The sequence below is a fragment of the Oculina patagonica genome, chromosome 14 (genome assembly GCF_052425735.1).
Source record: "Oculina patagonica isolate OP01 chromosome 14, crgOcupat, whole genome shotgun sequence".
Classification (NCBI taxonomy): Eukaryota; Metazoa; Cnidaria; class Anthozoa; order Scleractinia; family Oculinidae; genus Oculina; species Oculina patagonica.
Window position 1 is genome coordinate 920570 of NC_135771.1, and position 20553 is coordinate 941122.

Sequence of the window (20553 nt, forward strand, 5' to 3'; positions counted from 1 at the left end):
AAAATTATGTACCGAAATTATTTACACTTTATTGCAAGCTTTTTTGTTACTGCTTCCAATATCTTACCCGCCAAAAGAAATCTTTTCTAACAACACCAAACATCGAAAACCAGTTTCCAAGTTCCACTGATTTTTCACTGAATCGCTTAAAAAACGTGAGTTTTTGCCTTTAGTTTGTTAACTTTGAATTTCATTTTCTCAGACTCTGATAAGAAATTGTTGTACCAAAGTAATTTGCACCTTATTGCAACTTTTTTGTGTTACTGCTTTAAATATCTTATCAAAAGAAATCTTTTCTAACAACACCAAACATCGGAAACAAATTTCGAAGTTCCACTAAATTCCCCTGAATCGCTTAAAAGACGATTTTACCAAATGGCTACACGTGAGATTTTGCCTATAGCTTGTGAACATTGAAATTTATTTTTTCAGACTATGATTAGAAATTGTTATTGGTGTTGTCAGATATAATTACCTAGATCTTTACCTTTTATTAAGGAAAGGAAATAACGCAGTAGAATTTAAATTATTCTGGTACTCGATTTTTGTCCAACTTACATAAATATTACTCGACCTCTTGGTGGATCCCGTCTTACAATTATTCTGAACTACTGGATAAGTTAACATTGCGTTCGAGTTCCCGGTACCATAAGCTGGCGTTTAAAACAAGAAAATATCTATAAAGAGAGCTGTTATAGAAATTTAAGCGTATATACGATGACGACATCTACCTGATATGTGTTCGTTAGCTGTATCATGGATGATATTCAGTCTTGTGTTTTGTATTTTATGGATAAGCGGTGGGGTAAATGTTTTCTCAGTCGGACTGTGATTGACGTTCGTGTGTTTTTAACTCAGTGAGTTTTGTTCACTGGGCATTTTTTGAACATGCTCCATTGACTTGTGGGTTTTACAAATATGTTCAGTACAATGTCCCTACTCTGCTCTGCTCTATTTGTGGTTCAAAATGAAAAGGAGGATCTCTGTCTAATTAAATTTTAAGTGGCTTTGTAACGGAAGGTTATGGAGTACAAGGTGATGAAACCGTTGTCGATAAAGAAATAAACTGGGAAATTAAAAGAAATCTGAGAGCGCATTCAAATGCAAACAGTTAACACCGAAGTGGTGATGTATTTTATTTCTTTGGACGAGAATGGGATTTATGATGATCAATTGTTTAAGCCACTGAGTGTTTGTATATCTGCGAACGCCGACTAAAATTTCAGAATGCATGCAAGATTTCATGTGTCTCAAATAAAAACATTTGTATAAATGTTTCACTGCACGTAAAATAAAAGCCAGCAGTTGTTTTGATACCAAAGAGTATAAGAGCACAGAAAGCGTTCACTGATAATTTTATGGCACAAATTCGTAGTTTAAATTAGTTCATTTTTATGACATTTATATTTATGTTTGAAACTGCACGTTGTACAAAATAAAACCTTCCATTTACCTGATTGTCGAGGATATTTTTCCCCATTTGTATAAAATTCTAGTACCTTATGTGAGTTCCTAAATAGGTGTTTAGTAATATCTTTTTCTTTGACCTTGGTTTAGGAACAATTTGTCAAGTTCAATACTTCAACTTTTTAGTTATCAATAAAACTAATTATTGATCTTTCACTTGTCTTCACGGGAATCCGTATACGTCACCGAGAGAAAGTGCTGCCTGATGTAAATGTAAAAAAATGTAAATACAATTTTAAAGTCCATACGCAGGACGAGGTTACCCTCAGTGTCCGAGCCAGAGGCTCATGTATAAGACGTAGGACTGTTAAAGATCGAATTAGAATTTAGTAGTGTTGATTTTTGCGGAGGGAGGAAAACCGGAGAACCCGGAGAAAAACCCTCGGAGCGAGGACGAGAACCAACAACAAACTCAACCCACATATGACGCCGGGTCCGGGAATCGAACCCGGGCCACATTGGTGGGAGGCGAGTGCTCTCACCACTGCGCCATCCCCGCACCCCCGATCGTAAGTTATCAGCTTGAAAAAAGCATTAATGTAATTAAAAAAATCAGTCAATTTAAAGGAGAAATGATCCATTTAAATATTAAAAGTTGGAGAAGCTCTGGTTTTTTTACATTTGAGCACTATTAAATAAAGTAATCATTTTCTATGAATTTGACGAAGGATTAGGTTAAGCGGAGCATTGACAGCCTTAATGTGATACTTTCCATTTAGAATTATACTAAAGGATGTTAAATGTAATTATTATAATTAAATGTTTTTAAAACCAAGAATAAGGAAGATTGGCTACAAAGGATTAATCGGAAGCAACTGCAAGTTGTGCTGCTACCAACATATATATTCCGGGTGCACCTCCATTGATTTTTTAAAAATCGTGCTTAAATTGAATTTTTTTTTTTTAAATGATTAATATATGGTCCTATATAGAAGTAAATTTATCAATCAATAATCATAAAAATCCGTGTTATACGGTTTATTTCTAATGTTGCCAATAAATAATATTTCTAGGCTTTTTTACTTGTAGTACCTATAGTCCCAAGAATGACCAGAATCTTGTTTCGCTCATTATGATCTTTTTTAATTGTAATCATAAGAATCATGTGTGATACTTTACATAACTAAGGGTCTCAGCAGGCTAGTGAGTTTGCTGTCGATAACTTTTAGTGCTTAATAGAGCTTTTCCACTGGCTACGTAGACACCGAAGCTATCGATAGCTTTTTTGTTAGTTTTTCTCTTAATAACTAGCGTTTGCATGTCACAATGCATGTTTCGGCGCTGAACTAGGACAACAAGCTGTGAAAAGTGGTAAGTTGTCAATAACGAAGTGTTTTCTTAACTGTGTTTTCGTCAACTCCTTTTACACACTGCCTTTTTTAGTAACGTTTTCGACAATTTAATAGTCGTTCTAAAAAAAATCTCTATATAGTTGGTTTGTCGAGGCTCAAATCTTAGATTACAAAACCTACAGTACAGCACCTGCATTAGTTTACATTATTATTGTCGAATAATATTATTTACATCACTTACCCTATAACATTTTTATTTACGTATATTACATTTTGAACATTTTTACAACGGGTAAACAGATAAGTTAATATAAGTATTGTATAACAAGTCGTGAGTAGTGGACGTATCTTTTTGTAAGCGACGCCTTTCTTGTTTGTTGCAAAAAAGAAAGAAAAAAAAATAGTTCTGTTAGATTGTTGGGCAAAGAAAGCCAAAATATAAGTTTAAAAATGATTACTATCTACAGCTTGAAACAGAAACGGTAATTCGATTGGTGAGTTTTCCAAGTATATGAAATGATACTCACAGCGAATTTGAACGTGAACCTGATATACGTGTACCTCATATGGTAATAAGAACAAGTCGGTAAAGTTATTAACTATAGATTCCTTCTTGTTATAGCTTGCTCTGTGTTAAGAAGTTATTGACGGTCTCGTGGCCTATGTGAGTAATTTCCTCATCTTCTCGTGGTATTCCAGTCAGTGAAATTTTTCTGTTGCTTTCTTCTTGGGAATTCTCTGGTTTTGCCTGGGAGCCCTCACGTACGAATGATGAGTAGTCCACAAACCTTGATCCTTCCGGTTGTTGCTCCGTTTTACTCAACCGTCCATCGTGACTACTTCTGGTACCTCTTTCCTTTGCTGTTATGTCTGTCTCTTCAGGCGCCACTTCCACTTTCCTCCAGAAACAGAGAATTCTTGTAAATTTTTTCCTGTAATTGCGGTTGGTAGCTCCGTAAATCCAAGGATTCACACAAGAATTGAACATGGCTAAGACAACTGTGGCGTGATGCAGAGGTGTATCCAACTGGGTGATGCTGAACTTTGACAGGACGTAGACAAACTGGTTTGGAATCCAACATAGTGCCAAGAACAAACCTGTTATAGCGCACATGCGCAAAAGGCTGTTGAAAGATTTAGTGCTGTTGCTCCTGGCGAGACGATCACGTGACTTGCGCATAACTCGATACAAGTGAAAAAATGTGATCATGGAAATAAACAGTGGGATAAAAAATGTGAATGCTACGTAAACGACGGTAATAATTTGAGACGTTAACTTGTTTTCAATCAGCGTTATCCAGACACAAGACTGGACTCCGTCTACCATGACAAGTTTCTTTTCAATTAATGCCTGCCAGTTAAGCGCACAGCAAAACATGGAAACGCTTGTAATATACACGATGGCTTTCCACCTCTTGAACGTAGCCTTGTACTTGACAGGCCTTGTAATTGCATACCAGCGGTCTATTGCTAAAAGCATCACTATAGCAACGGAGATCTTGCCGAAGGTAAAGACGAAGTAATGGGAACTAAGGATATGGCAGAAAACCTCTCCCGCAAAGTTTTTTGGGACGGGAAAGTTTTCATCTCCTATGACAAAGGCTGGAGTAATGGCCAATATAAATCCTGCGGAGACCAACAAAAAAAAATAAGTTTGAGATTTCTTAAACAATATGTAGTTAATATATTCAGCTCTTCGCTCATTGCTTCTTGCATCAATGTTTTGTGTAATCCGCGCACATTCTTTTCTGTTCATTTTTCTCTTCGACACTTTCCAATTACATAATCATAATTCTTTCACATGTTTTCGCGTGGTCGTTTGCCTTTGTTTTGTTTCGTTCTTTATAGCTTTAATAACTTTGTACGGACTGTGTATCTCAATGTTATGAGTTGAGTGTAACTCAGAATGGATTGGAGCTTTTGTAAGCCTAGCCCAAATAAGCGCCAGTACTTTGCAATTAGATTGCCTTGCAAAGACGAAATGTACGACCAACAAATGCAACACATCAACGCTTAACCGTTGCGAGACAAGTTACTTGAAAAACTGCCTTTCGTAAGATCGTTTTGCTTTTCATAACTTCGCTTCAATCTGTTGAAATCTGATATTTCTCGCTCATAAAAAGTCAGCCTGCTCAAAAGTTTTCATTTGAGCGTCCATGGTAACACCGAAAATGCTAAAGAGACAATAGGTCCGATGTGTTTTTCTTTTGCTTTAATGGCAGAAAATTCTGAACATGTACAAGTGTTTAGTTTCTTCCTTTATTGCTTTCTTTGGAATCAATTAAAAGTTAGAAAATTAATTTGAACTTGTAATATCTTCCTCTGTAACTAAGCGTACATGAAAATTTCACAGAGGGAAATTACGCACGCCATAAAAGCCTTGTAACAGGTGTATTTTAGGATGAATTCAAGAATGGCATGTTTTATTGACTTATCCAAGAAGAACATGCTTGTGAGCTATCATCTGTAGGTTTTACTGTACTGACGGTACAGTAAATCGCAGGTGTTCCAGGATATTTTCTGCTTATGTTTCAAGGCGATCACAAGGAGGCACAACGTATTGGTGCTATAACCGTCAATATTAATCAAATCGGAAGGCCGTCAACAAGTTTTAAATACTGGTTCACTTTTCCAAAAAAACGTAAATGAAAAAAGTTAATTAGCTTTGTAAAAAGCTATGACATCCGTGAAATTAAAAAGTGTGGCCATAAAAAGTCTCCCTAAAGCTTTAGCTTAATCAACATGAATATTTTTTATATAGCGCAAATTGAATATAAAAGTTTTCGTTATATCTAATATTTGTAACTCAGATAAGAATAATTTTGTTCACGTGGAAAAAAGGCCTATTTTTAATTGCTATTTTTAATTGAGTGAAGTTATAACAAATTTGCATTTTAACCAAACACTTTGTTCGTTGTAAGATGGCTTCCGTCGTAATATACCACGGAGTTCGCTACAAATATGTGAAAACGCCAAGTCAGTGTTTTAAAATTTGTAAGTGGCAGGTTCTGTAAAATTTGTTTCTATTGTGTCCAGAAGCTCCCGGTTTCTCTCATTGGATTTCTTTTGTGCTGAGTTCAGTGTTTTTTTGTCTTTTTTGACAAAAAGCGTAACGTTTGTAACCTACCTGTAAACATATCAGTGAAGGCCAGCGAGAGAATCATCAAATTGTATGAGTTCTTCAACATGGTCCGACTTCGGAGAATAACAGCACAAACCAAACCATTGCCTAAAAGCGCCAGTGCAGCGATAACTCCAAATGTTACCCTTAGAGGGGTTCGAGAGTGGTCGATATTGGTTTTATTGTCTGCTGGCTCTGTATCGTTCATGGAAAGCGTCATGGCTTTTTAGCACTAGTTTAGTAACAGGTATTATCTGGGAAAGAAGACAAACTTGAGATGAATACAATGGCAAATTAGGCTTACGGTCGGTTTCAGATACACCATTTAATATCTTATTGTCATCGGTCTAGTTACTTACCTGGTACCAACTTAACTTTGTTATTTTTTAATTGTTAAGAAGCCTTTGGAAATAGACAAAATAATTTAAAATTGTCTGCACCAGCTGCAGCTGAGACTGGCACTCCCGTATTGGAATGGTCAATCACTATCACACAATACGCTGCAGCGCAATGGGCAGGCGTTGACTCTGGGCAGGCAGAGCACATCATCTCTGTCCTTCGGGACAGAGCTCTGCCAACAACAAATACTAAGCCTTCTTAATCTGTTGATGTATAAATCATATTTGCTCCTCAAACAAAATTGGAAAAAAAGTTGATTGTGGCATCCAAAAATTTACAACTTACCAAAAACTTTACTCTCGAGATTTTATCATTTACATAAAAGAAAAATGTAATTAGAATTGTGTACTATTCGCAATGAAATTTTTGTCTTAGGGCTATCAGTTTTCGATAAAAAGTCGATCGGTTTTTACCTTATCTGGAATATTCTATTTTTACCTTATCAGCTTGAGGGACGTAACAAGTACAGTCGCTGATAAAAGAAACGCAAGTGGCATAAGGAGACAGCCTACCGTACGAAGATGAGTTGGAAAGTAAGTATTGCTTTATCAACCCCACGCAAAGTCTAGTTGGCGTCTCCAAAGTTTCCCTTTATTAGTCCTTTTTTACGTTTTCATTTCTGTTTTAATTATAGTTTATAAAATTATGGTTCTAAAATATGCGCTCCGATTGGTTGGCTAGGCGTTTTGTATAAAGCTATTTAAACACGGCTGACTCCACATTAAAATTCTCGTCTCTATTTTACACCCGAAAAAGAATATTGAAACTTCATGTTTACTTAGCTCGCTGTAAACACTGGGAGGCACGAACAACAAACCTCGTCTTTAGTTATAATTCACAGAAAAATAATACCTCTTCCCAACTTACGTGAATTCTACGTAAACGCAAGCGTTCACATTCAGTACTGTTGCGCTGTAAAGCTACTGGTCCTACTGAATCACTTCGACAATAATAATTTTCAAAGCAGAGGCATACTAAATTTTCTCAGCAACAAACTAATTGATATCTCGAGATATCGAATGACTTTGCTAATTTTCTTCTCTTTAAACTTCAGTAATAAAACAATTTCAGACCTGCCAGCATTCTATTAAAAGCAGCAGTGTGATTGAAACTCTCATGTAACATAACACCTTTTGCGTAGAATTTATGTTTCGTGTAGAATAACCCACAAGAAATATGATTTGTCTTGTAGAAAAAATACTTACTTTAACGTTCCAACTTGACGATGTTCTCGTTTCAAAACTGAAATTCAGCTGATATTTCTATGAATACTCTTTGCTTGCTCAGTTCAATCACGGTAATACCACCGAAACGGATTCGCTTTTCTTAATCTTACAGCGCTTCTAGCAATACTTGAACACACTGAAGCACTTATATAGCAATTCGGCGGTAAATGTGTTTATCCCTAAGTTCGTGCCGTGCTCTTTAAGTTTGTAATTTAAGGAGTCGGTGAACGGATGCGGAAATGGGATTTCTGCCTCAAGAATTAATAACAAACGTCAAAATAATAATTGAGTGCACTTGTAAAATGCTTAAAGCTAATCAAGATTGTTTTCTTGTACTGACAAAATAGCAAAACAATTTCCACTTGATATGACTTTTAATGGATTAAAGATTGATCCTGACATTGTCTACCAAATTGCAAAAATAGATATGATAAGACTCAAAAAACAACCTTCAAGTTATCATTCACTAAGGTGGACAAAATCGATGTTGACTTGTTTTCTACGGTACATTGATAAAAACTCAGCGTTTATGGTTTTCACTGCTAACATTTTTCTTTACTTTTTCTTTCGTCGATACTTTCGGAGATGCTTCAATGCTGACAATTTCCAAGTCTATACGTTTGAAAATTTATTTTTATATTAAAATTGCAATTTTTCTCAAACGTACCGATATATGAGCGGCATTTTTGGCTGTCTTACCGCATATTATCAAAACACACGGTCGTCTTCAAAACTTCCTATCATAACTTTTGAATTGTAAAATCAAATTTTAGGTCATTCTACAAACTACGTAAGTGAGTCCTTTGTAGTTATTTTACCATAAATACGACAACAGTTTCCAAACAGATTTAGGATGTAACTGATGAAAGCGACACTATTAATCATTAATCGGTCTCATTGCTGTTCCAAAACCTCGTTAAATTTTTTTATTTTAGCGATTAAGCCGACTTCTTCGTATTAAACTGTCTTCATTTCCCGTTTAAAAACATGATTAATTTTGTCTTAAGCTGATTCGTTTCTTCTATTTTAGGTTTTTTGTAATCCGGTATGCGGCTTAAGAAAGGAAGTGCATTAAATTTTGAGGTAGGTTAACATAATTAGTTAACCTCTCGATAAAACTATAAGTAATACCTTTATCGGAAGCAAGTAATTACAGATAGTGGTGTTATTGAAGTCTCCAGCGAAACTTCTGATGTAGATTACGACGATGCTGATAACATATGCTCGTTTAATTCTCTATTCCGACAAAAAGGTAAAGGTTACAAAAACTTTAAAATAGTGATCGATAATTTGTATTTTTTTACTACGAATGTTCTCCATTAACAACTTGCTGTTATAGGCGTACAAAGATTCGTGTATATGCACGAAGCGAAATGCGAAGGAAATGGACCATTAATTAAAACACAAAATATGACAATCATTTTGAATTATAAAGGTACTACAGATATGAAGTTTATATGAGTCTTTTTCAATTCTCTTCAATAAATAACCTTCTTAAAAGAAGGTTGCCGATTTAAGTTCAGCTTAATTTAATTAATAACTTCTATTTTCGTAACATTTTGTTTTGAGAGTTTGCGCCCACATTTTATCAAGTTGTCTTTAAATCCATTCTACATATATCCTAAATGCGTTGCATCGCTATCGTGAAGATCATCGGTTCAGAATATGAACAAACCCACCAAACAAGCATCCGTACCTGGCAACGCGATACAGTTTAGATACTAGGCTAGGCTTGCGATAGTGCTATCAATTGTAGAGTGCTTGCTAAACTATTTTATTATTCGTGGTAAAACTTTGCACAGAGTTATCTTAAAATGGTCAACGATTGTGAAATGACGTACTTTTACATTTTCATAAGTTATCTATGTTCATAAGTTATTTATGTATTTATTTCTTGAGTCTGTTTCCCACGCATGTGAATTCTACGCGCAAGCAAGTTGCACCTTTCTGTCCACTGTTTGTCACTGACTGCATCCATTCAAATGATAATTATTCATTCATTCATTCGTTCATTCATTCTTTCATTTCTTTCTTTCTTTCTTTATTTATTGTTTTATTAATATCTATTTTTTAACGTGCTTGAAGATTTTAAAATGACATATTATTGACATATTATTTTCCACGTTAGATCAAGTTTTGTCTGTTTAGGCCTCCTACAATGGTGAAAAATTGCTCTGGGAATATTTTTTAAATAATTTTTTAAAAAGAGAGGCCGAGGAGGCAAGGTTTTCCTCGGTTATTGCCTGTCAAGATATCTGTTATTTATTTAATTATTTATTTATTTATTTATCTAGGGGCAACCGCACAAACAAGATAGTGACAATCATTTTTTTTTTCGTGGTCGGTTATAACATTAAAACTTTATTTCACTGTTATCGACTCTCCGAGATCATCCGTTTACATGTAGTTAAAAAACACCATGAACGCCACATCCATGGAAGAGGAAGAGTAGAGCAGTACTACTTCTTCGGGGAGTGTCAAGCACATAAGACCCTCGCCCTGAATGACACATAAATTGCAGACAATAGGCTACCCTAATACCAAACTCTGTAGTAGCTCGATCATGGAGACTATACGGAGCGGGATATCCTCTTTGACCATGTCAATGAGACGTGTGCCCGTGTAAATGTCATATTTTGAAAGAAACATCTTCAAACTGATAATGGATACAGAGTGTCCGAAGCAAGTCTTCGAAATTTAAAAGTATGTTTTTTTCAAATGTTTAATTTCGCCCATACTTTTAAGAAATCTCGCTAATATTTTGAAAGGTACGATTTTCTTTAACTTCCTAAACATGCACGACAGTGACCATACACCACTTATATATCAAACAACGTAGCTCCTAGCTTCCTAGTCAACAAAGGAATTGTATTGTGTAGAATTGTTGCTGGACGCACACAGTTGGCGTTTTGCCCAGCAAACTAGTACTAATTAAGATAAAGATATACAAACGAGAATTTCGCTCGCATAGCGACCCCTTACTCCCTCAACGAAACAACTCAATGTAAACAATAAAAGTAAGTTAGACTTTTGATGCATTTAACCAACAATTTAAGCAATGAGATGTGCCCGCACACACTCAAGATAAATAAACTGAACTCTTGCCGATCAAAATAAATGTTAGCAAGTTTTAAGAAAATATATAAGCAAGACGTTTGCTCGTACACGCTCGAGATAATTTAAAAGTAATTTTCGCCCAAAAGAGCAAGCGAGACTTTTACTCGTAATGAAAAAAAAAAAGGAAAAAGAAAAAAAAAATGAGTTCCGTCCAGATTTGAACCAACGACCGGGACATACAGCATGTGGAACTGCTCTCTCCCAAATGAGCTATTGTAACGTTTTACGGTACAGAAATTTTTTTGGATTATTTATATATTATATTTGAACAAGCTTTAAAAAATCGTTAATTGTTCAGCCATGAGTAAACAAATTGCTTTAAACGAATGCCTCTATTTTAGCCAGTCATACAGAGATAATGTCCACCAAATGTCGTTAATATTGAATGGGAGCGAATTATTTATATATATGCAAAAAAATTAGTTTCACCTGGGGCATAACAGCTTGATTTCTCGGTGGTGTTTTTTTTTTTCTACACTACAAACGTTCCAATTCTATCGACGGCTGAAGTCTCTCTGAAATAGCCGGCGTTCGAACTCAACATACTGAAACATCAAAATTTACTGTTGCGTTTGTTAAAATAAAACGGCATACTCAGAAAAAAAAAGATTATAGCATCCGTTTGCATTTGAACCAACGACCAAGGCATACACAACTTCCGTAGAAGTGTTCTCTACCAACTGAGCTATCGTAACTTTGCATGGTACAAACTATTTTGTTTTGTATATTTGAAAATTATATTGGACGCGCTTGGAAAAAAAATGTTTAACTACTCGGTTATGATTAAACAAAACCCGAAAAAACGCTTTGTTTTAGCTTGTTGTACAGAGAGAATTTCCACTCAATTTCTGCTCTGCATGTCGCAATAATATTCAAGCGCAGCAAATGATTGAAATATATGCAATTACAGAGCATGTATGGGCACGTTGCACAGAATTGCTAATTTCTTGACTCTTGAAAGATCAACACCAAAAACCAAAATGTAGTGATATTAAGAGTCGTACAGAGAAACTTCATGCCAGATTTTAGAATGAAAGGTGAAATATTCGAGCCGTAGAATTATTTAATCACAAAGATGATTTACATAATTACAGAGCAATGTATAGGAACATCACAGAATCGCAAATTTCTCAACTCTTGAAAGATTTTTATCAAAAACAAAAATGTAGGGTTATTAAGAGTCGTACAGAGATACTTCATGCCAGATTTTAGACTGAAAGGTGCAATATTCGAGCCGTAGAATTATTTAATCACAAAGATGATTTACATAATTACAGAGTAATGTATAGGAACATCACAGAATCGCAAATTTCTCAACACTTGAAAGATTTTTATCAAAAACAAAAATGTAGGGTTATTAAGAGTCAAACAGAGATACTTCATGCCAAATTTTAGACTGAAAGGTGTAATATTCGAGCCGTAGAATTATTTAATGGCATTTATTTAATTTTTACAGAGCAATGTATAGGCACTTTGAACACAATTGCTAATATCTCGGCACTCGAAACATTTTCATCCAAAACAAAAATGTAGGGTTATAAAGAGTCATACAGAGATCCTTCATGCCAAATTTAAGACTGAAAGGTGCAATATTCGAGCCGTAGAATTATTTAATGGCATTTATTTAATTTTTACAGAGCAATGTATGGGCACATTGAACAGAATTGCTAATTTCTCGGCACTCGAAAAATTTTCATCCAAAACAAAAAGGTAAGGTTATAAAGAGTCATATAGAGATACTTCATGCCAAATTTAAGACTGAAAGGTGCAATATTCGAGCCGTAGAATTATTTAATGGCATTTATTTAATTTTTACAGAGCAATGTATGGGCACATTGAACAGAATTGCTAATTTCTCGGCACTCGAAAAATTTTCATCCAAAACAAAAAGGTAGGGTTATAAAGAGTCATATAGAGATACTTCATGCCAAATTTTAGACCGATAGGTGTAATATTCGAGCCGTAGAATTATTTAATCGACTTAATTATTTAATTTTATTTATTTTATATCTTGTTTGTGTAATTATCTGGGGCAACCGCACAAACAAGATAGTGACAATCATTTTTTTGTGATTTTCGTGGTCGGTTATAACATTTAACATTATTTCACTGTTATTGACTCTCCGAGATCATCCGTTTACATGTAGTTAGAAAATACCATGAACGCCACATCCATGAAAGAGGAAAAGTAGAGCGGTACTACTTATTCGGGGAGTGTCACGGAGGCAATACGGAGCGGGATATCCTCTTTGAGACGTGTACCAGTGTAAATGTCAAATTTTGAAAGAAACATCTTCAAACTGATAATGGATACGGAGTGTCCGAAACATGTCTTTGAAATTTAGAAGTGTGTTTATTTTTTTTAAATGTTTAATTTCGCTCATACTTTTATGAAATTTCGCTAATATTCATTTGAAAGGTGCGATAGTCTTTAACTTTCTAAATAGTGGTCCTTCACCACTTATATATCAAACAACGTAGCTCCTAGCTTCCTAGTCAGCAAAGGAATCAAATTGTGTACAATTTTTGCTGGACGCACACTCTTGGGACATTTGCCCAGCAAAATTAAGATAAAGATATACGAACGAACATTTCGCTCGCATTGCTTGATTTCTCGGTGGTGTTTTTTTTTCTATACTACAAGCGTTCCAATTCTATTGACATCAGCGGTTGAAGTCTCACTGAAATAGCCGGCGTTCGATCTCATCATACTGAAATATAAAAATTTACTGTCGCGTTTGTTCAGCCTTTAACTTTCCATTTGGATTTGAACCAACGACCAAGGCATACACAACTTCTGTAGAAGTGTTCTCTACCAACTGAGCTATCGTAACTTTGTATGGTACAGAATATTTTGTTTTGTATATTTTAACTGATATTATATTTGTACGCGCTTTAAAAAAACATGTTTAATTACTCGGTTATGAGTAAGCAAAACACTAAAAAATCGCTTTCTTTTAGTTTGTCGTACAGAGATAATTTCCACCAAATTTCTGCATTGCATGTTGCAATAATATTCAAGCGTAGCGAATGATTTAAATGTATGCAATTACAGAGCAATGTATGGGCACGTTGCACAGAATTGCTTATTTCTCGACTCTTGAAAGATCCACACCAAAAAGAAAAATGTAGGTTATTAAGAGTCATACAAAGATACTTCATACCAATTTTTAGAATGAAAGGTTTAATATTCGAGCGAGAATTGTTATTTTAATCACAGAGATGATTTACATAATTACAGAGCAATGTATAGGTATATCACAGAATCGCAAATTTCTCAACTCTTAAAGATTGTTATCAAAAATCAAAACGTAGGGTTATTAAGAGTCAAACAGAGATACTTCATGTCAAATTTTAGACTGAAAGATGTTATATTCAAGCCGTAGAATTATTTAATGGTACTTATTTCATCATTAATTACAGAGCAATGTGTGGGCACGTTGCACAGAATCGCAAATTTCTCAACTCTTGAAAGATTTTTGTCAAAAATCAAAACGTAGGGTTATTAAGAGTCAAACAGAGATACTTCGTGCCAAATTTTAGACTGAAAGGTGTAATATTCAAGCCGTAGAATTATTTAATGGTACTTATTTCATTATTAATTACAGAGCAATGTATGGGCACGTTGAACAGAATTGCTAATTTCTCGGCTCTCGAAAGATTTTCATCAAAAACAAAAATGTAGGGTTATAAAGAGTCACACAGAGATGTTTCATGCCAAATTTTAGACTAAAAGCTGTAATATTCTAGCCGTAGAATTATTTAATCGTACTTAATTATTTAATTATTTAATTTTATTTATTATTATATCTTGTTTGTGTAATTAAAGTGTTTCATTCATTTATTGAAATAAAGTCACACCTGAAGCCTTCGTGCATAACCATTGGGCCACCATTGGGGCAACAGCCCATCAAAATATCAGGTGATCAATAAAAAGTGTTTTATTGAATGTAAGTGTCAATATATGACCATGTGATCTAAAAACTTGAGAGCAATTGCCACGTTAATATTGATATTGATAAGTATATTGATATTGATATCGATCGTTGTCAAATAAAAAAGTTCTTACTTGCGTTTCAGCAACCGTGCAATCTTTTGGCAGAAGCTTTTATGTTTATGAGCTAAATAAATTGGAGGCATGTTTAACGAAACGGCTTTTAATACATGACGTTTAAACGTTTGCGTGAATGTAGTATAACCATTAGATAAGACGTAGATAAAAACAAATGGGAAATTATTAGTAATTTTAAGTTTTTTTTAAATTATGTATTAATCAGATACGACACACAAAGACGTTTATATAAAATGCAATCGAATCACAATCTTAATTCTTACTTGCCCCCAGTCGTCTTTAATTTTGTGAGCAAATTATAAGATGCCGACCCCTACTTCTTAAAATTTTCTTCCAGGCACGATTGGTTATCCGAACAAGTCATCTGATTAGCAATTAACGCTTAGAAAGTTGGTTGATAATTAAGTAAATAATATCAGAAACATTAAGGACATCAGACTTCGTGCTCCGAAGAACGTGTCACAGCTATCAAATGTGGCGGTTATATTGATGGCTTCGACGGAAATCAAATTTAAGACAAACAGGTCACAATAAGAAGCAATATATTTTGTTTTATAATCGACACTCTACGATCACCGTAGGAAATGAAACTCATAAAAATTTGAAAAAATATATTTTTTGTAGGTAAATAAAAAGGAGGTCAATATGTCTAAAAGTAAAAAACTTTTGATGCGTGCATGAGTGACTAAAAACAAGCGTGATTTTCATAATAAAATCCACAACCTTGGTGGGGAATGTATAATAAATGACATGAATTATAAATTTATATCAATAATTCAACCGATGTTTTACGTGGGTAAATAATAAACGCTTTATTGGAGACTTTCTAAAGAGCAATACCTGATGGGATATATTGTAAACAACTGAAAATAACTTGATGGCATAATTATTTAGAAAAGGCAACAGGCGCAAACAAGCAGATTCACCTGTGCACCATTGATCTAGCGGTTTGATGCAGAGCCGCCAGCCTTTTTTTACTCTGGAAAGACAACGTGTAAAGGAGCTTTTTTTGAATGCACTAAAATGAGTGTAGGTCTCAGAGTTGTATTTGGTGTGATAGGATCACTTGCCATCATCAACAACTCCCTTTTGCTGGTAGTTATTATCCAGAACAGGTCTATGCTGAAGACGCCATACAACACATTGGTGTTAAGCTTGGCCATCACTGACTTAATTTCAGGTTGGTAAAAGGGTTTGCTTTCATCTCTGTCTGAACAAACAACATCCGCAAGATATTAGCGGTTCTGTAAAAGTTGTGTTGATCGGCGAGCTGCTACAGTTTTCAGATACTTTTTACAATTAGAAAGGAGGAGATTCAATGATAACACTTTTATATTAGCTTTAAATGCATAAGTTTCTTGGAGAGAGTCAGGTTTAATAACAGCCTCCCAATTTTATAAAAAAAACCTAGCGACATATACAGGGCTTTTGACAACAGTATTAGAAAAGAAAAGTAAAAGTTTGTCTACGTTTGTGATCAAAACAATTTTTTATTTCTCTCAAAACCCTTCTTTTTCACGCTTTATATTTAAAGTACGTACTTCGTTTATCTTTTAAAAAACCTTTATTTAATACGCTCATATCAAAGTCCTGAGTTGCTACTTCAACTCTTACCGAAATTTCTTTTCGATTCCAAAATCCCATCAATTATTAACGACTGGTGGAGTATCATCGGCTATTCTGTTCTTTTCTTCCATACTTTTGAGCAGAGAAGGGTGCGTATTTCCGATTCTGAATTTAAAAATTAAAGAAGAAATAGAATGGAAACTAAAGAAAAACGCTGAATAATAACTATTTATCTTTAATTTTTGTCTGTTGATTTTATCGTATTGGAGAGTGAAGGTATAGCAGACAGTTAAGATTGACATTTGCCAAATGGCAAACATGTCAGAATGCAAAGGGCATGTTTCAGGATTCGGAATGGAACTGTGTAACTGTTTTACGCGTATGATAAATGACCGTCTCTTACAACATAATTTACAAATTAATTGCTTAACCCGAAATTCTCACCGTGGATTTTTATTTTTCATTCCGCAAGTCATGGAAAAAAACACTCCTTGTTTTTAGATTTGAAACGCACGTCTTCCTAACTGGCAGACTGCTTTTGAATTTTTTTTGCGTTAGTTTCGCTAAATCACTTTGTAAGGCATCCAAATTTGAGAGAAACGAAGCAATCCTTCATTTAATTGGAATAGCATTTCTTGCTCTAGGTGATAAATTTTCCATCTAAATGCGGCTTTCTTTAACACCTCGAGATAAATTTGTTTGCTTATACTCGGTGAATTCGATGGGCGGGTCCGTCCAGTGGGAAACATTCCAAGTACCAGCGGTGCACTCTTTACATAAGCCACAGGATATTATTATGTTCACCCATGCAACCTTTCTCAATGGCTCAAGTTCTAATGGCAAAACTTGCTTTAGGCAATATTGAACATGTTAAGCAAACTTGTCAATTTTTTAACAGAAAGCTTTTTTTAACTCATTATTTTATGATACAGCATGGATTAAAAATTAAGCTTAAGAACATCTTGCCCTTTACTGGCCTTTTTTTTTAAAAAAAAAGAAGTGAAACATTTTAAATTTCTATTTTACACTTCGCGGGACTACTTTGGCACGGCTCTGTTAAAATTAAATACTTAAATTGTATGGTTATCAGTTATAGGTAAAATTGTTATTAGAACGTTTTTTATCTAAGCCGAACTATCGCAGCGATGAACCTCGAAAGGTTTATTTTTTTTCTTCCCTTAATGTAAGAAAATTTACTCCTTCACAGATGTGTACATATAACTTTTAAACAACAAACAGGTCTTGGTGATATGTAACTTACGTTATAACGACGTTAAGTATTTTTTAGTTTGTTTCAGTTTAATATAACAACGTTAAGTATTTTTTAGTTCGTTTCAGTTTAATCAAGGTTTCTTTTTTAAAACAGGCAACATATCATCTGATATACGCGCTGACAAAAACGTTTTTAAAGCTATTTAGCAACACCGTGGGTGTGCCAAGTATATGATATAAATGTTTAATTAATCTGTTAAGTGCACTTGAGACATAAAAATTACGCAAAATTTAATTTCTCCAGCTTTGCCGCCGCCACGATCTCAAAGGTTTTTTATATTTCCATAGATACGCTATTATTTGGAGTTTTAAGATATCAACATGGCGGGGGTGACATAATATAGGGGAATTCGAAAGTTTCTATTCGTGATTGCCTCAGGCTTCGTTTACGAAAAGCGCACGTCCATTTGCAAAGTCATGATAATCGCCACGTTAACAACGTCTTATGTGAAACAAATACCGCACAATTCCGGTTATAAGCCTTGGGCTTATACAACTTCATAAGGGTTTTGGGATGGACTAATAATTGGAGCAGGTTATACCCGGGAGGGCTTATAAACGAAACGAGCCACGGGAGTGTTGATCGGTTTTAAGTTAAAAACGAAAAGCAACATTTAGCCTTGTTCAGTACTGTCATCCGGCAGAGGGGGCTTATATCCGGGGGGGCCTTATAATCGGATGAATTTTTTGTTTCCAAGTAGATGGGCCTATAACTGGGGGGAGGGGGCTTATAACCGGAATTTTACGGTATACGATGGTAGCGCGCCGTTATATGACCAAGCTATTATGAAAAACAATTGATAACAATATAGTAGTGAAACTTATTTTAATATTTTTCACATATATTTTTTAATATGTATTCTTTTCAATTTAAAGGAATTGGTATTTTAGTTACCCCTGTGTACGTAATTGGGTCTGACTCAGTCACAGTTCCGCCCGGAGGTTTTGGCCAGTTTTTCTGCCGAATGATTTTTTCTCAGTACCTCGTGTTTACGCTGGGTATCGTGTCAGTGTACACAGTCACATGCATGGCAATGGACAGATGGCTCGCTGTAGCTCGCCCGACCAATTACAAAACAATTTTAACGAAGCCGCGAGTTAACATTTGTGTGCTGTGCATCTGGGTGCTGTCGGTTCTTTTGAACACTCCACACCTGTTTGAAATGAAAGCTACAACTGGCCCAGACAACAAAGCGCAGTGTGAGTGGGTTGTTCTCACCCAAGGAACAACAAGAAGAGTTGTGGCTATTTTGGAATTTTGTGGAAAGTTTTTCCTTCCCCTTCTCACGACTACCGTTACTATGGTAAGTCTCAACAATCACGTCAAGTCGTCACCAGCCCTCTTTCAAACGAATAGAGGCAAGGCAGGGCTGCGTTTACTGCGCATGTGCATGTTAACAGCGATCGTGCTTGGAGTGTGTTGGTTTCCTAACCAATTGTATTATATGTTGTTTAAGTATGACATCACTCAACTGGACACGCCCATGCACCATTTCACTGGGGTGCTATGCATGTTCAACTCGTGCGTCAATCCTTTGATTTACTGCATCAGTAACAAGACATACCGAAGGCAGTTTTCACTTGTCTTGTGTCCATGGTACAGGGTAAGGGTTATGGCGAAGGAGCAGACTGGAAGTGATCCTGGAAGCGTGGCAAACGAGCTAAGAATCTCTAAGGTGAATGGACCAGCTACAATAAGCGTTACAAACATCACAAATGCTTAAGTTATCGACATCGATGGACAACAAGACATGACTTTCCAAGAAACAAACATGTTTATTTTGAAAGTAGTGAGAAACTTTAACTAGCATTTTGTTTGTCAAGTGAGTGGTATATTGAATAGGAGTTCATCAATGTCTGTGACAGTTTTTTTTTTTCCGGTACGCAATGGTTTTTTCTTTACATGACAAAATGGGAAGGTATGAAAACGCTGATACATTGTTATGGTAGACGCTATTAAAAGTTCCAGTCCGAAACTTACAATTTTATGTATTTATAAGAGAAACGCTCGTTCGATCGTGTTCTATCAACGAACACAAAGCAATGGAAGAACCGTTGAGATTCGCGAGTTTCCAGTAGATAACTCTAATGTTATCATGGTTATACTAGTTAGAATTCGAAATATTTATGCTAGTAAAAAATAAAACATTTTATCTCTAATTTCTCCCCGAAAGCTTTATACATAATAAATGAAATGAATAAAACTTTCAACTTAGCTGAGAAACCAGTCATGATACACGATTAAATTCTCCCAAGCAGTACCAAGAGACATTATTGAGATCTAAAAGGAGAATGTGTTAATTGATCTCATTGTTTTAAAGGTTCACATACTGAGTTATCCTTCGGGTCATTCACTGAGTTATTTATAGCTTTGGGCGTAGTCGAATGTTTGCAGAAACCGACACAATCGATTATTGTAAATATAATGTTCTGTATGAAGTATGTTTAGGATGGAACTGTATGTGGAGTGCACGTTTTTTCACCAATATTATTTTATAAATATCAGTGTCAAAGCATTAGTTGTATTTACTGTAAAATCAGGTATGTGTTGCTGTGGAGGGTATGGTTTTCAAGCAGTTTAGGTTGAATAGGGTATAGAAATCAGCGAATTTTGGTCTAGAAAAGGGTATCATTTGCCGGAAAACTGATCAGTAGTACGAGGAATTAAGTCCAGAATAGAAATAGAAACTCGGAAGAGGAAAAGGGCCTTTTTAAACGTAAATCAAATCATCGTGTCAACGTTGTTGACAGATGGTTTTTCATTGAAAACACAAATAGTGATACAGTTCTGAAAACGGCAAGTCTGGGATAGGGTGGCGATTTTCGATGTTTTGTCCAGTAAAGGGTTGCGAAATCAGCTGAACAGGGTCTAGTATAGGGTAAGGGTTTCAGAGTTTCCCAGTGGCACACCCCCACCCAGAAATATATAGAGTACCCCCGGGAAAATCAGCGGTTCATTATAGAGAAAACATCAAGCTTCTCCTTGAATATGCATGAAAACACAGTGATTACAGATAAACT

At 35.2% G+C, this 20553-nt stretch overlaps 2 protein-coding genes across 3 annotated transcripts; one reads left to right on the plus strand and one right to left on the minus strand.

Annotated features, from left to right (window-relative positions):
* Positions 1-3077: 3077 nt before the first annotated feature.
* LOC144638062 (galanin receptor 2a-like) lies at positions 3078-7643 on the minus strand. Of its 2 annotated transcripts, XM_078497159.1 has the most exons (3): positions 7485-7643; positions 5887-6134; positions 3078-4385 (listed from the first exon to the last, which is right to left on the minus strand). In XM_078497159.1, exons 2-3 carry the CDS (start codon positions 6098-6100, stop codon positions 3376-3378), a joined length of 1224 nt encoding a protein of 407 aa, XP_078353285.1. In that variant the 5' UTR covers positions 6101-6134; positions 7485-7643; the 3' UTR covers positions 3078-3375. The 2 variants fall into 2 exon arrangements, with proteins under 2 accessions (XP_078353285.1, XP_078353286.1); XM_078497160.1 differs by lacking the exon at positions 7485-7643 and having other exon boundaries at positions 5887-6857.
* Positions 7644-15315: 7672 nt separating this feature from the next.
* On the plus strand, positions 15316-20458 carry LOC144638067 (allatostatin-A receptor-like). The gene is made up of 2 exons (XM_078497169.1): positions 15316-15874; positions 18409-20458. The coding sequence occupies exons 1-2, from the start codon at positions 15718-15720 to the stop codon at positions 19254-19256; spliced, it is 1005 nt and encodes a 334-aa protein (XP_078353295.1). The 5' UTR covers positions 15316-15717; the 3' UTR covers positions 19257-20458.
* Positions 20459-20553: the final 95 nt, after the last annotated feature.